Genomic DNA, 14943 nt, shown 5'->3' on the forward strand with positions numbered 1-14943 from the left:
TATAGCACACGAAGCCTAAAGACTTCCTCAAGTTATCCGTAGTGGGCCGAATGTAGGTCCTAAAGATGAATGCTATCCCATCATGGCTCCCCAGGAATTCAACATCGTTGCATGTTTAAAGAAGAATGTAGAATCTTACTACACTGCAGTCAAACTGCATTGTCACTTTAACCTAGAACTTTACATGATGTGTTGGGCACTACTGTCACATATATGCTGAAACTATGTTAAATGGAGTACATTACATAAGATTTCTACAGGGGGTTCAACCGTTCAAGAAGAGAGTTCTTGAACTTGAACACTACTCCAGCCACCAATCATCACCTCATATTTGAAGCAGAGCTAGAAACTGGAGTGAGAGTGCTGATTACTCTTCGCCTTTCTTTCCTTTTCGTGACACGCAATTTTGGTGACTTAGGCTTTGTTGGTTCTTTGCAAGCCCTGTATTGACAAATCAAGCAAACGACAATGATGAACATTAGTCATGAAGTGAAAGTGTTGGCAGGTGGAGAAAAGAATTATGTTATATTGTTCTTACTTCTGTGGACAGAATGGATTATCAAAACTAGGCATGGGCCTTGCATGTGGAACCATTGTCCTTCTCAACTGTTTCCATGCCTTCTCTTCCTCAATCTGCACAATTTGTGGGGGTTTAGTTAAGTGAGTGAGCGATTTTGAAATCTGGATACCTCTGCAGATGAACTTAAAAAACAAATAATTCATACCATCTTTGCAGCTTCACTCTCTTCTCTGTATCTCTTATATATCATCTCCTTCTCCTTGATCTATGCACAATTAACATTTGTTAACGCTCAAGAGTCTAAAAAAGACCATGGTGCAACCAAAAAATTGAAGAAAGAGAAAAATGTGTGACGAAGTTTTATTACCTTGTGATCGAATTCTGCTCTATCCACAGCCCTGTGGTCTACATGGAGATTAATTTTGTGTACTTGTGTAAGAGGCTTGCGCACTTTTTCAGGCAAAGGGATGGGGTCCCTAGTGATCACAAACAGCACATATGTTCAAATTCAGACAAACAAATAGAAGAAGGCAGAAAATAACCATAGAAGCTATGGAAGTAATTCTTACTCTTTAAGGACAGGCTGTGCCTTAAATATCCTCAATTTGGCCTCTTCTTCCTCCTTCCTCCTCCTTTCTTCTGCTTCCTTTTGCATTTCCTCCTCATGCCTAACCAGACTCTCCAGCTGGAAAGGCTCCGGTTTTGTGCATTGCTTGGGCTCAGGTTTTGGTGGAATCTGCAAAAGAGAACATATATTGTCAGTTCCGTAATGTTAAAAAGGCTGGCAAGTTACCCACATATAAGCTTATAAAATACATACCACAGGATAGTCGGTGGTATAAGGATAAGGTTTAGCCCTAGGAATCCTTGCTCTTTCATCTTCCAACTGTTTCTGCATAATTTCGGTCACATATTTCCTCTCTTTCTGAACGCCTCTTTCCTGAAATCATGGAGCAGGAAAAAAAGTAAAGAAAACACACTTCAACAAAAATAATAAAAAAAAATCTAAAAATATGTATTTGCATAGGTTGCAAAAATAATATCATACACAAGTGTACACTTCTGTATACCTCTGTGTGGAGATGGAATGGATTGGGTGTTGTATTTCTAGGCAATGGTTTGTCATGGCAAGGTTCAGAATTCAACGATAGCTGCAATGTGAAAAAAAAAAAAAAAAGTCAAGAAGATGCTCTTTTAAACATTCCGAACTGATCATATAAGCGAACGATTAGACTACCTTATCAAACAGATCAATAACTGCAGTGGCTGGTGGAATCCTCTCATTCGTGGCAAAATGAAATTCTTGAGGTTTTGTTACGTGTTTTTTCGCATTGCAGAAAATTCCCAGCTCCCCTTTGCTTTCAAATATCTGAAAATGTGAACTTTGTCAATGAAACTAAGTCCAAGAAATAGGCACCTCATAGTCCCATTAGGAAGATATTGGAGTCTTACCTTCTTATTCAAAGGCCTTGCCTTAAACTTTGGAACCTTTTCAAGTTCCTCTTGCTCAAGTTCAAAAGAACTTTTCACCTTGGGAGTACGGGCCCTCAGTGATGTTTGAAGAACTGGAGTTTTCGGATACGTTAGATGATGTTTCCATTGATTAGTAGTAGTCTGTCCCAACGTTATGAGTTTATATCAGGAGTAAAACAAAGCAGTTCCCTCTTCAAGATAAAATAACGAGAACTTAATATCAGGATGTGGTGCTCCAAACCTGACGAGACAGTATTGATGAGGCTACAGAAGCTGTCTCTTCATTGTCTTTCGCCCTTGCCATTCTCATGAAATGGAATTCCTGAATCCGTCAAAGAAATATTAGTCGTCAGAGTGATGTTGCTCTCTATCTAACCACAATTCACCTGTTTAAGTAAGGTTTACCTGAAATTGTGGAGGCTGTGGTGTACTTCTTGGTAATACTGGTAAGGTTGGCTCTTCTAGAATCTACAAAAACAATAAAATAAATAAATCAATCAAGGTCTGGGAATCATTAATGGTAAACATAAAGAGAGCAGGAAAGAGGGTAACCTTCTTGTTTAATGGTCGAGCTTTAAACTTGGGGATTTTAGCCATCATCTCTTCTTCCAGCTCTGCACTGCTTTTTACCTTTACTAGACGGATACGCTGAGCTGTTTCAAATTCAGGTTCTTTAGGTCTTGTCAAAGAGAGAGTAGGATTGCTCTGGATGACAGAACCTTTATCATCCTGTAATGGAAGTCATTTAAGAAAACTAAACGAGAGTATGCAAGGAAAGTAAAATACACCATGATTCCTAAAAGTGGGGCAAAAAAATTGGAGTGTATTGATTACATGTGAAAGAGAGCGATTTGTGTATGGCAATGACAGGTCTCTTGTACTTGATTGAAACTTTTTCATCATTTCTGCCATGGAAACAAATGGTGCAACTGGTTCCTGAACATAAACCTTTACATGAAAAATCATGCTTCAATAATGACAACTAGTTGCACAAACAAGTAAAAAATTAAAAATCAAGTTAGAAGATTTGGTAAGAGACAAACCTTTCTGTCCTCTTTGTTTATTTTATTACCAACAGCATAGCATAAACCTGAACTGCTACTTGTAAGACCCGCTTTTGATTTGTGGGGCAAATTTGGGGGCGGTTTAACAGTAAGGATCTGGAGGAAACAATAATTCAGGTATAACTATTTAAGGAATTACCGAAAAGCAATATTTACGAAAATTTTTTTTACCAAAAGCAATGTCATGTGAAACAATATTAGCTGTAATAATCGACTACCTGTCTAGATCTACCTCCTTCCAGCTTCTGCCGCTTAATAGCCTGGTTATCTTGAGCTAACAAACTAGGAGTCCCAGTACTTTTCTTCACATTTGTGCCTCTGCAGTTAAAATAAGATATTCAGTCAATGCAATCAACACAAGTGAACCTCAACATAGGAGATTGAAACAAAAATTTAACAAACCTTGTCACACTGGATGGTTTTGCACTCTTAACTTTAGACTGCAGCTGAGTTTTCGGCTTGAATGCAGATGGATTCTGAACCAAACTAGCTATCTTTCTAGCTGTCTGGTGCTTCTTAGAATCAGTGACTTGAAGTTCTCCGTTTCGAGAAGTCATTGTTGGTCTAGGGGTGCAAGCTTCAGCTCCCACTCGACCTACTGAATTTATCTTTTCATTAGTGGAAGAAGATCTTCCAATGGAACCACTGTGAACGTAGATTTTGAAAAACATCAGAACTGATCATAGAATTTTTTCATACCACCACTAATCCCCCCCTTTTGCCTATTAAGTGATGCATTTTTCAAAGCCTAGTTAGAAAAACAAACCTTCCACTTTCTGGATGGCATGCTGCGTCCCCTTTACATTCTCCTCCACATGTGGCCTCCTTAACGGAAGAAATCTGAAATGTGCTTTAAAAGATGAGATGAAAGCTGTCCAAAGACCAAAATCCAAAAACAAGAAAAAATTGAAAAACTAGCTACCTCGATGACAAGATTTTTCTCGTTTTCTACCTTTGGCTCACTCTGGATCACCTGTCCTCCCTTACTTTCAGTGGTTTTGTCCTTGGAACCACTGTAAAAGTAGACCAACAGAAGAAACATCAGAACTGATCACAGATTTTTGATACCACCATTAACCTCCCATTTGTCTATGAAGTTATATCATGTTTCAAAGCCTAGTTAACAAAACAAACCTTCCACTTTCTGGATCCTCCCCTTTACATTGTCCTCCAAATGCTCCTCCACATGCAGCCTCCTTGACGGCAGAAATCTGAAAGGTGCTTTCAAACATGAGAGATGAAAGCTGTAGAAGACCAAAACCCAAACACAAGAAGGCGTTCTAGATGAAGAAATTGAGAAACTAGCTACCTCGACAAGATTTTTCTCGTTTTCTTCCTCTGGCTCACTCTGGATTACCTTTTCTCCCTTACTTTCAGTGGTTTTGTCATTGGATTGAAGCTTAATCTCCAAGGGATAATCAGTTACTGCTGCATATGATGATTCTGTTCCCTGTAGCAATTGCAGAATAATTAAATATAGAAGACTGCTGCAATCAAGGATGAATAGAAACAAGGACAACTGAAGAAAGTATCACAACCTTCTGCATTTGGTCTGCTTCGCTAAAGTCACACAACGTATCAACCTTAACTGATCTAGCTGTCTTGATTCTAGGCATAAAAGCTGCATAAATTGAACATCCCAATAAATCAAATACATAAAAATGTAAATAGAACAACAAGAAGATCCAAAGGAGCCAGCATAGGAGTTAAATATAAACGTATGATTTCTCTGGATTACACATTCTTCTTTTCCCCTCTTATTCTTGCAGCAACTAAGCATGAGCTATCTTTTCTGAATTTGCAGTGCTTCTGCTTAAAAATGAATTGCTACCCTAATTTATCCCTTTCGTACCTTATGCTCTGATTAGATATATTCTAGGATCACTATGAACAAGAGAAGAACTTCCATGCTTCATCAACTGAGAAAATCTTTCTAACAAACAACAAACAATTTAAAAAGACAAAAAAAGAAAATTAAACCAATAACATAATCAGATTCTTTCATCCCTCAAGTCATAGAATCCCCAACCAATTACTCGCATAAAAAACCCTAGCCCTAACCCTAACCCTAATAACCTTAAAAAACAGAGTCCAAAAGGACCGAATTCAATCAATCCAAACAGAAAGAAGCAACAAAACCCTAAAATTTCCAGAAAACAATCAAGAACTAAAGGAAAAGAGAAATCTCGAAGAATTTTTGCACACTCACGAGGAAATCAAGAACGAGTAACAGAAGAAAACGACCAATTATCTTTAACGGATGTCAATGATGTACCATTAAAATAGAAAAATCAAAGAAAAAAAGAGAATATCAGAGAAGAAATAACATACGTGAAGGCGCGTAGCTTAGGCCGTTGTCGAACCAGAGCTCTGCTTTACGCTTATCCTCGTCCGTCTCTCCTTTAACGAAGTCAAAGAACCGAGGCGCCGAGAACTCGTAAGTCCCATCGATCATGATTCCACTGTCGTCCGACGATTCCTCGGCTACCGCCATCGAGAAATCACTTCACCAAACGAATCGGATATCTGAGAAATCGAGATAAAATACAGTAAACGCTGTCGGATTAATAATCCCTCTGGAGTTTTGGGTCTGAGAATTGGAAACCTTTTCAGTGGTGAAGGAGAGAGAAGGATAACAGGAAGAATGTCTCTATGTCTGTGGGAGAGTCGGTGGAGTGGAGGAGTTTAACGTTAGGGATCTCTAACGGTCGAATTTTTTGAATTTGAGGAAGAGACCACCAACGCCCAGTTTAGACGACCCTTGATGGCTTGATTTGTATAACGGCTATTATTTTCTCCCCTGTCCAAAAGGCTTATAAGGGTATGTCTATAAACGCTGCCGTTTTGCTACTATTTTCTAAATTGGGAATCCAAATAAAAATAAAAATTCATGCAGTCGTCAAATATTGCACTAACTAGGTAAGAAAATATTATCTATTGGAGGCGCTCCCATAATCTTTTTAGGTTTTTTTTAAGGAACAAAATTTTTATTAAATTGAACGGAATACCCCTACAACATCATCTAAAAGGAATGAATACATAATAGGAGGGTGAGAGAAGAAATGCACACAACATGAGACAAATCAAAGCCAGAGTTGGATAACCTATCAGCACTGAAGTTAGCCTCGCGATAAACGTGACTAACTTTAACATGCCAATTCTGACCCGAAAGTCTTTTAATAGGAGAAATTAAATGAGATTGAGTATTTATCGGTACAACTCGCTTATTTTACAGGTTGACTACTACCTAAGAATCCATTTTCAAAATAACTTTACGAAAACCTTGATCCCAAGCTTTCTGAAGACCAACTACCACACCCCACAACTCCGTATTAAACACTGAACAACTTTCGATATTTATCTAGATTCCAATTTTTTTAATTTGTTTGAAGAACAAAAACCACACAAAGAAGAACAAGTGCAATTGCTCCTAGCCCTAGCAATCCCACACAAGTGAAATTAACAACCCAGCTTGGTCATAACTCATAAATTGGGGGGAATTCATGCAAAGTGGGTTTGAGAAGCCTTCAATCCCGCACACAGGAGTGCATATCAAGACTGATATCTATTATCGGATTGGTATAACCCAATTGAGTGATTTATAAGTAAAAGTCTAATTCCTCGCACACAACGACGCGTTTTCTGAGTCTAAATTTCAATAGCGATGGTTCAAAAAGAATAAATTTGCGCGAGATTGTAGTCCAAAACGGGTAATACTATTAATGTATTTGGGATGAGATTTCTAACAATGCAAACGGGCTTGCTAACGGAGTAAACAAATGGGCCGCAACGGTCCATTTCACCTCCTCCACGAGTGTATCCAACATTTTCATTGGTGTTGTATTCGGTTGAAAAGTCTTTTGGTACGTCCAAGGCTATGACCCTTCAATATTTGTCGTAAAATCCAAAAATTGAGGTATTAGGTAAACTAACCTTTAGAATCAAGTTGGTCGAAGTACTCACAAAACGTTTTTTGGGTGTAATAATAAGAAGGTTGACCAAAACCTCGAGATCTTGTCAACACAATTTGTTAAGGTGGCTTTCCACTTATAAAATATATTTAACGAAAATGATAAAGATACCTACAGTTGGTATCTCAATTATCTCAGTTGTTGAGTTGGACGCACATAATTCAAGTGAATTCGTAGTCTCACATGATGCACATAAAATCCTATACGTACAACTTAACAATTGAGATAACTTAAAATATCAACAATGAGATCCCTATCATTATTATGCATTTAACACCTGAGAGGAGCCATCTCCAAATTATATTCATTATGCATGCTCGATTCAAAATCCAAATACATGTTTTTAATTTGCATAAGCATAATAATACTTGGAATTTTGATTGAACAAAAATATATTAAGCTCCACTAACTATGTGCTTGTGGAACATTAAAATCTCACATAAGTAAAAATCAACCACGAAACCTGTAATAGTCGGTGTGTTACTTGAAGAGTGAGTCAATAAATGAAATAAAATATGACGATCTTAAGATTACCGCGTGGGCTGATCCGGGGAACAGAATCAACTATTAATTATGAGGGCTAATTAATCCCTAAAATCAATGGATCACCAAGATCTTCAAAAGTGCACACCATATAAATAGAATGGAAAACAAGGTATGAGATGATGAGTTTTTGATTACAAAAACTATATATCACTTGAGATAATACACTGATTTGAGCATCGGAATATTCAGGTCATCCACGGCCACCGTGGATGCACACTAAAATTACTTCTTGTATCAATTTGAGAAGGAAAAAAAGGTTTCTTTGAACGAAATAGAAAATTTGATGCTTCAATAATTTGAAAAGCAAAAGGAAACAAAAATTAAAGGCCGTCGACAAGAACGCGTGCCTTGACTAGAAACGCGCGGCCGAAATGTTTAAAGTCGTCGGCAAGTCACATCCCACCGATGCTGCCCTTTCTCATATAAGTTCTTCCAAAGAGGCACCTCTCTCTCCCCTGTTTTTTCTCTCTCTGATCTTTATCTGAAACAGATACAGAAACAGAAACAAAAACAGTTCTTCTCTTTTGGGTATTGCAGATTAGTTATGACAGGCAGGGAAATTCTGCACAAGATGAAGGTTGGTTTCTCAATATTAAATTGTTGCTTTCTTTAAACTTCATATGGTGTTGAAGAAGTCAAGTATTTTCTTGTTCTTTTTTGAGATTATACATGGTTGACTTCCACCAAGTTAACTCTTTTAAAGAAGATTCATGAGAAATTCCAAATTTTTGAAGTAGAAATACCAGAATTCGTGATGTTTTGTGCAAAGGATTGAAGGTGAAAAAGCAACCTAGTAGTTTCTGGATCTAAGATGATTGAAATGAAAAGCAGAGTATAATTGATTGAATGTGGGCTCTGTTTGATTTGAATCATGTGTATCTTCATTCCAAGGAAGTGGGGTTGTCAACTTGTGATATAAAATTTGGGAATTTTCAAATGTCTGCTAGATTTGAATCCTATTTAGACATAAATGGAAGTTTACTACTAAAACTCCATTACCCAGCATTTATTTTTCATGAATGGAAGATAGATAATATGAAATTTGTCAATAGACATGAGAAACTAGCCAGATGCTTAGCTTAGGCATTGTAGATGAAGCCTAGCCTGTTTGTGAGGAGAAGCTGCCATTAAAGGTGTCAATGAAGCACTAACTGATGTTGAGAAATCAAGTTTAGGATCATATAGTTGCCTAGCTTGTGCCAGGATCTGCAGCATAAGAGCAAGACAAAGCTATATTTTTTGTGAAATGCTGTTACGTGTTTTCTATAAGTCGGACATTTTGGAAATTCAGATGATCTTATTTTGTGGTTGCTTAGTGGCTGCTCAAGCATTAAGTTGCCGGTGTTTCCATCACAGGGCCCTCCAGGTTGAAAAGGCCTAGAAAAAGTGCATCTATAGGGACTAACATGAGAGTATTATAAAACCAATATGATAACTAGAATACATCTCGAATCTAATTTCCATGTTTGCACTTCGCACAGTGAAAAATGCCATATTGCACATCTCTAATCCAACATATCTCTGATCTCGGCCATGTCTCTAATCTCGGATTTGGCGAGATTTGTTATTTTAAGCACCTGGTTAGGCTAAATCTTTTATTTTGAAACCTCTTTTGGAGATTGAGCTTTCTATTGCATTACTCAGTGAGTAAATTATTGGCTTGCTTTGCCTGGCCTTAATCTGCATTACAACAGATTATTCGCCTCAGCTTGCATTGACTTAATTAGGGAAAAATCTTCTGCATCTTTTATTGTGAATGAAGTTTTATTTCCAATAGTTTGCTTCTGGAAGTTGTATGTAAATGAATATATAATTATGCTAAATGGTTGCATTTCATTTTAGGTAAAGGCCGGGTTTGGTTCATGTGTACCAGATACGGGTAAAGGGAAAAGCAAAGTCTCAAAGAAGATCACACATGGTTATCACATGGTGAAGGGAAAGTCAAGGCATGAAATGGAAGATTATGTAGTTTCTGAATTCAGAAATATAAGTGGCAACGAGTTGGGATTATTTGCAATATTTGATGGTCATTTGGGCCATGGCGTCGCAAACTACTTGCAGGGTCATTTGTTTGACAGTATCTTAGAGGAGGTAATCATAATAATATCACAGCTTACTTCTATGGTCTATCATATGGTTTCTTTGCAGCCCATTCTTTGACGGCTGCTTCTTGCAGTAACTGAAGCCGTAGTTTATTTTCTCCGGTTAAATTTTTTTTCCCCCTTTGTTTACTGAAGCATTTCTTTTTTACTTTGCTGCAAGCAGCCTGATTTCTGGACGGACACAGAGAGTGCAATAAGGAGAGCCTATCGTAAAACAGATGCTGAAATATTGGATAAAGTAGTTTCCCTGGGAAAAGGAGGGTCAACTGCAGTTACGGCCATACTGATCAATGGCCAAAAATTGGTTGTGGCGAATGTTGGAGATTCTCGGGCTGTTATATGCAAGGATGGTGAGGCTGAGCAACTATCAGTTGATCATGAGCCAAGTAAAGAGAAAAGGATGATTGAAACACGTGGTGGTTTCGTGTCAAACCTTCCAGGTAGTCAGTTTTTTTTTTTCTGAAGCACATATTGTTTGTTTCCTCTTTGATAAACCATGAAATCAAGCTAAGCAGCTTAAATTGTTGTTTGGATTGTCTGTTAGGCTGTAATATTTGTTTTGGTTTCTGGAAGTATATATTGCTATCTATTACCTGGAAACTTTTTGGTTAATCCCAATAAGTATCCTTGGTTTTCATATGTCTAAGAAAACGTTTTAAGTACAAGTAGGAACTCTCAAAGATTCAAATCTATTATATTATTATAATGAAATGGGCATTAAGAGTAAAACATGTAAATACTTATTCTTCAGGAGACGTGCCTCGTGTCGATGGACAGCTAGCTGTAGCTAGAGCATTTGGCGATAAGGGCTTGAAGATACACCTAAGTACAGAACCAGATGTAGCAGTGGTGACGGTTGATGATTCTGCAGAGTTCCTTATTCTAGCAAGCGATGGAATTTGGAAGGTCAGTTGCTCATTTCTTATGCAGATTACTGCTTTGTGTTATTTCCTTCCAGTCTTTGGTTTCTGTTCCTTTCGTAACGCTTGAGACTCGACGGTTTCTTGATATGAAACAGGTAATGTCCAACCAAGAAGCGGCCGATTCTGTCAAACAGATAAAGGATGCTCAGTCAGCTTCAAAGCATTTGATAGAGGATGCCCTTTCTAGGAACAGTAAGGACGACATATCCTGCATAGTTGTTAAGTTCCAATGATAATCACCACCTGATCAATGCATGTTCCACATATATAGATTTACTTCTCCTAGTTGTGTGGATATTACTTAAAACATATACCGACACTGTTGTACTTGTAAGCACGATCAAGCCCTTTTTTTCGCCTTCTTTTTTTCATGCTTTTGCTGAACTGAAAATGTTTGTTTAGGCAAAAGCATAATGCTGAACACTTTGGTTATCTTTCAATTGTTTGGGGATCATACTTCCTAGCGATGGATGTTGTCCCATTGTTTGTCTGCCTTGTGAATTTTCTTCCTGTACATTCGGATTATTGGGCCTCAGCCTGTGATGAATCATGAATGTAGTAGCCAGCCCAAATGAAGAAATCTCAAATTTGTGGCCCAAATGAAGAAAAATCTGAATAATTCTAAACTGATTGGATGCAAGTTATGTAACATATTTTTTTATGATTCAATGGTCGAATAGATGATCCAAGTTGAATAGATGATTCGATACTCAAAAAATACATTCTTTTTATTTATTTATTTTTGAAATCTTCTAAAAATTTGATGCCGCAAAAATTGATAAAAATGAGGGAATGCCTGGGCTCTCCAAATTCAAAATGAAAAATGATAAAGAATCCAAGTATCTTAATTGTTGGGTTGGATGCATATGATGCAAATGAAATTTTGTGTTTACAACTCAGATGCACTTGAAATTCTATACGTAAAACTCATTAGTAATTGGGATAACGGAATACTCTAATGGGATCTCTATCCTCGTCAGTCAATGAGATCGGGAATCGAAAATGTGCAATTCTAGAACAATTATTATCTAGTGATTTGGAAAGTGTGACATCGAACTATACTTTCCTGTATCCACCATTGGATGTAAATGTGTAGACTTCTGTGAAATTATAGAATTCCTCTGTCCCAGTCAGTCTCATTGCATGCTGATTCCCAAATACTATGCAGCCACGCATCTCTCTCTCCGCCCATACCCTTCCCACTCTTCACTTGTCTCTGCGTGCTCCTATATAACAAGCCCTACCCTTTGTTCCCTTCTCCCCCAGCACTACTCTCTCACGATCCTCCAATTCATCTGAATCAAGCCCCTTTATTCTCTCTCTCTCTCTCTCTATAGATATATATACACGTCTCTATCGTGTTGCATTTCCTCTAACCATGAGCACCATTGGTGCTGAGAAACACAATTTCTATCCCTCCCAACAACTCCATCCTCTCCCCAAAGAAACCCACCTTCAAAGATACCCTTTTTGACACAAATACTAATCTGATTCCTCCAAGGAAGCTCCTATCGCGCAAAACCCACCACCAAGAAACCCCGGAAATGTCTCTCTACGACTCCAATCTTCGTAAATATCTGCCTTACAATGACTCTGCTGACCCATACTCCTCTGACCAATTTCGCATGTTTGAATGCAAGGTGCGTCGGTGCGTGCGCAGTCGTAGCCATGATTGGACCGATTGCCCCTTCGCTCACCCTGGCGAGAAGGCTAGCCGGAGGGATCCTTGTAGGTATCATTACTCCGGGACCGTCTGCACTGACTTCCGGCGCGGTGGGTGTAGTCGCGGTGAGAACTGTCAGTATGCACACTGGGTGTTCGAATGTTGGCTCCACCCATCTCGTTATAGAACAGAGGCTTGTAAAGACGGTAAGAATTGTAAGCGGAAGGTGTGCTTCTTCGCTCACTCTCCTCGGCAACTCCGAATTTTGCCTGAAATTTCTAAAACAGAGAGGAAATACAAGTCTCTGAATTTCAATCATAATCACAGCTGTTTGTTCTGCTCTCACAACTCGGTGAGTAATTCGCCGACCTCTACTTTATTGGGTATGTCACATTTGTCACCACCAATGTCACCATCACCGTCATTATCTCCGGTGAAGCAAATTAATGGATTCTCGCCGGTCAAGGCACAGTGACAGGCTTGGGGGTTGCGAATTTTGCAATGTGAAAAAAGTTTCTACTGGGGTTGTGACCTATAAAGAGGTGCTCACTGAGTTGATGAACTCATTGGAGGCAATGAAATTTAGTGAAGCTGGTTCTTCTCCCAGTGCTTCTATGACTCCTAACAATAACAGGAATGTCAATAATGCTCCTTGGCCTGATGTTTCTTTCAATGCTGAAGATCAGCAGCAGTTCATTCTTTCTCCTTCTACACCAAGTCCTTATGGATCTGGTAATTTGTTCCATGAAGATTATTATTCAAGCAAGGGTAATGTCACTGCGGCAGATCTTGACAAAATGAATGATAACAGTACTGCCTTTGGTGGTCCAGCTGATCCTGATATTGGATGGGTTAATGAGCTATTGTTGTAGATGAAATTAAGGAGGAGAGGATTGAAAAGCTAAGTGTATATATATAAGAACATGATCTCCCTTCAGGCTTCTGCACCAACCCTATATATATATATCAGTCGGTCTATATGAATGACTTGGTGTATAATTATTACTGCCAATATTAATGTTGGTTAATTGAGTTGTCTTGTGCATGGACTCTTCTCCTGAATTAGGGAAGTCTAACGTTGTATTTGATTGTGTATTTAATTGAACTTCAATTTATATTCATTTGATAATTAGTTCTCTTTGTATTTCACTATTTCTGCATATATATATGTAACTTAATTAGCCTTACTGGAATTTTGGATTTCAGAAAATATGTTTTAAGGGGTTTTTTTTTTCTCGATTGTTGAAGATATATTGTGTATGTTGAGGTGGCATGTTAAACATTTACGTGGCGAACATGCATGCATGTACAGCGGACCCCCGGCTTCCATGGCTGAAAGGAAGATATGATGCACCAGTTTTTTTTGGCTGCTTCTAGATGTTTCAAAGTTATCTAGTCTGAATATAGTGCTGAATTAATTCACTACTTGTATAATTCGGGGTTTCAATAAGTTGATTATGATTTATGAATAGAATTTTATTAAAAAACAATAAAAAATAAAAAAAAAAAAAGAGTAGAGAGGGCAAATATAGGAAGTCAATTTATGAAAAATTTGTTACTAGTTTCAGCATTTCATATCATTTATATCTTATTCTAACACTCATTCGTACGTATAGACTCGACAATTCGACGGTAAATACCTGAAAATTCAAAGTTGGTTAAGAGATGAATCCAAACATATGGTAAATTATGAAAGTTAGTTAAGACAATTTGACGGTTCAAAACGTGACAATTCAAAGCTCATTAAAGGGGTAAGCCCAAACATATGGTAAATTATGGAAGTTAGGGTTTGAATCCAAGACTTTACTTTATCATTCAACCATATAAATTAACTTGTTAGGTTGAGACATTTCATATCATATTCTAGAAGAGAAAAAAAGTTAAAACCTTTTTATTTCTTTCCCTCATGTAGGTATATCATATTTCTTTTGTCCCAAAGAGTGTGGGCGTCTTACATATCACTATATCAGAGATAATAAACGACAACCCGTTGCAATAAGCTGAAGAAGATATGTAAGCACCATATCTGGCATGTACAACCAACGCATGCAATTGGGTTGGGTAAGGCACCTCTTAATGATAGCACATCATTTGTTTCCTAGGAAGGGTACTTTTATCAGAGAGACAGCTAGGAATAGGATGTTATGGACATGACCCATAAGGTTGTGTTTTGCCATTTTGGTATCTGCTGGGCTGGTCATGGCTAGATGCAATGCTTGCTGGGTTTGGAGGTGAATGTCAGACATGAAATGGTATGGAGAAAGGGGAGCAGCCCATGCATGACTCTTGATAAGGTCCGGGGTCCCCTACCTGTCTAACCTTGACCTTTGTTATCACAGTTTTTCACTGCTTTCAAAAGAAGATTTAAATGCTGTTCATGGGAGCGAGACGCCCATGCTTGGCACTGCCACTGCCTGTTATTCGCTTCCACCTTACATGAGTTGGGGGGTCAGGATGGCAGTCACATGAATCTATTCCTGCGTACACAATAACAAGTCCTTCAAAGCTTATAGTAATATTTCCATTTTCTTTTGCTTGGATAATTCGATGAGAAAAACCTAGAGAGAACTAAAAATTACTCGAGGAATCACTTGAAAGTAGATGCTTAACCTCAAAGGGTAGATGACTCAATATGCCATATCTATATGCATCTACTTTCAAGTGGTTCCTTAAGCTAACCA

At 38.1% G+C, this 14943-nt stretch overlaps 2 protein-coding genes and 1 pseudogene across 4 annotated transcripts; 2 read left to right on the forward strand and 1 right to left on the reverse strand.

The window, feature by feature from the left end:
* Positions 1–85: 85 nt before the first annotated feature.
* LOC119983817 (protein TPX2-like) lies at positions 86–5778 on the reverse strand. 3 transcript variants are annotated; one of them, XM_038827545.1, is made up of 22 exons: positions 5389–5778; positions 4596–4678; positions 4367–4507; positions 4192–4268; positions 3980–4070; positions 3824–3897; positions 3460–3702; positions 3276–3375; positions 3037–3153; positions 2828–2929; positions 2546–2722; positions 2399–2461; positions 2235–2315; positions 1973–2134; positions 1758–1889; positions 1591–1671; positions 1341–1460; positions 1090–1256; positions 888–996; positions 726–785; positions 539–633; positions 86–441 (listed from the first exon to the last, which is right to left on the reverse strand). In XM_038827545.1, exons 1-22 carry the CDS (start codon positions 5549–5551, stop codon positions 321–323), a joined length of 2559 nt encoding a protein of 852 aa, XP_038683473.1. In that variant the 5' UTR covers positions 5552–5778; the 3' UTR covers positions 86–320. The 3 variants fall into 3 exon arrangements, with proteins under 3 accessions (XP_038683473.1, XP_038683472.1, XP_038683474.1); XM_038827544.1 differs by having other exon boundaries at positions 2828–2941; XM_038827546.1 differs by lacking the exons at positions 3824–3897; positions 3980–4070 and having other exon boundaries at positions 2828–2941.
* A 2217-nt stretch (positions 5779–7995) lies between these two features.
* On the forward strand, positions 7996–11094 carry LOC119983291 (probable protein phosphatase 2C 58). The gene is made up of 5 exons (XM_038826952.1): positions 7996–8151; positions 9417–9665; positions 9840–10116; positions 10428–10582; positions 10695–11094. The coding sequence occupies exons 1-5, from the start codon at positions 8119–8121 to the stop codon at positions 10830–10832; spliced, it is 852 nt and encodes a 283-aa protein (XP_038682880.1). The 5' UTR covers positions 7996–8118; the 3' UTR covers positions 10833–11094.
* An 883-nt stretch (positions 11095–11977) lies between these two features.
* Positions 11978–13337, forward strand: LOC119984812 (annotated as a pseudogene).
* Positions 13338–14943: the final 1606 nt, after the last annotated feature.

This window comes from Tripterygium wilfordii, chromosome 18 (genome assembly GCF_013401445.1).
Source record: "Tripterygium wilfordii isolate XIE 37 chromosome 18, ASM1340144v1, whole genome shotgun sequence".
In the NCBI taxonomy this organism is placed as follows: Eukaryota; Viridiplantae; Streptophyta; class Magnoliopsida; order Celastrales; family Celastraceae; genus Tripterygium; species Tripterygium wilfordii.

Bases quoted from the DNA above. Each gene is read 5' to 3' on its own strand.
- LOC119983817 (XM_038827544.1), bottom strand. From the start codon at position 5,551: ATGGCGGTAGCCGAGGAATCGTCGGACGACAGTGGAATCATGATCGAT. The intron at 3,898-3,979 runs GTAGCTAGTTTT...AGCACATTTCAG, and splicing joins AGAAAAATCTTGTCATCGAG to ATTTCTTCCGTTAAGGAGGC. The intron at 3,154-3,275 runs GTAGTCGATTAT...TGTTTCCTCCAG, and splicing joins AAGGAGGTAGATCTAGACAG to ATCCTTACTGTTAAACCGCC.
- LOC119983291 (XM_038826952.1), top strand. From the start codon at position 8,119: ATGACAGGCAGGGAAATTCTGCACAAGATGAAG. The intron at 8,152-9,416 runs GTTGGTTTCTCA...ATTTCATTTTAG, and splicing joins AAATTCTGCACAAGATGAAG to GTAAAGGCCGGGTTTGGTTC. The intron at 9,666-9,839 runs GTAATCATAATA...TGCTGCAAGCAG, and splicing joins TTGACAGTATCTTAGAGGAG to CCTGATTTCTGGACGGACAC.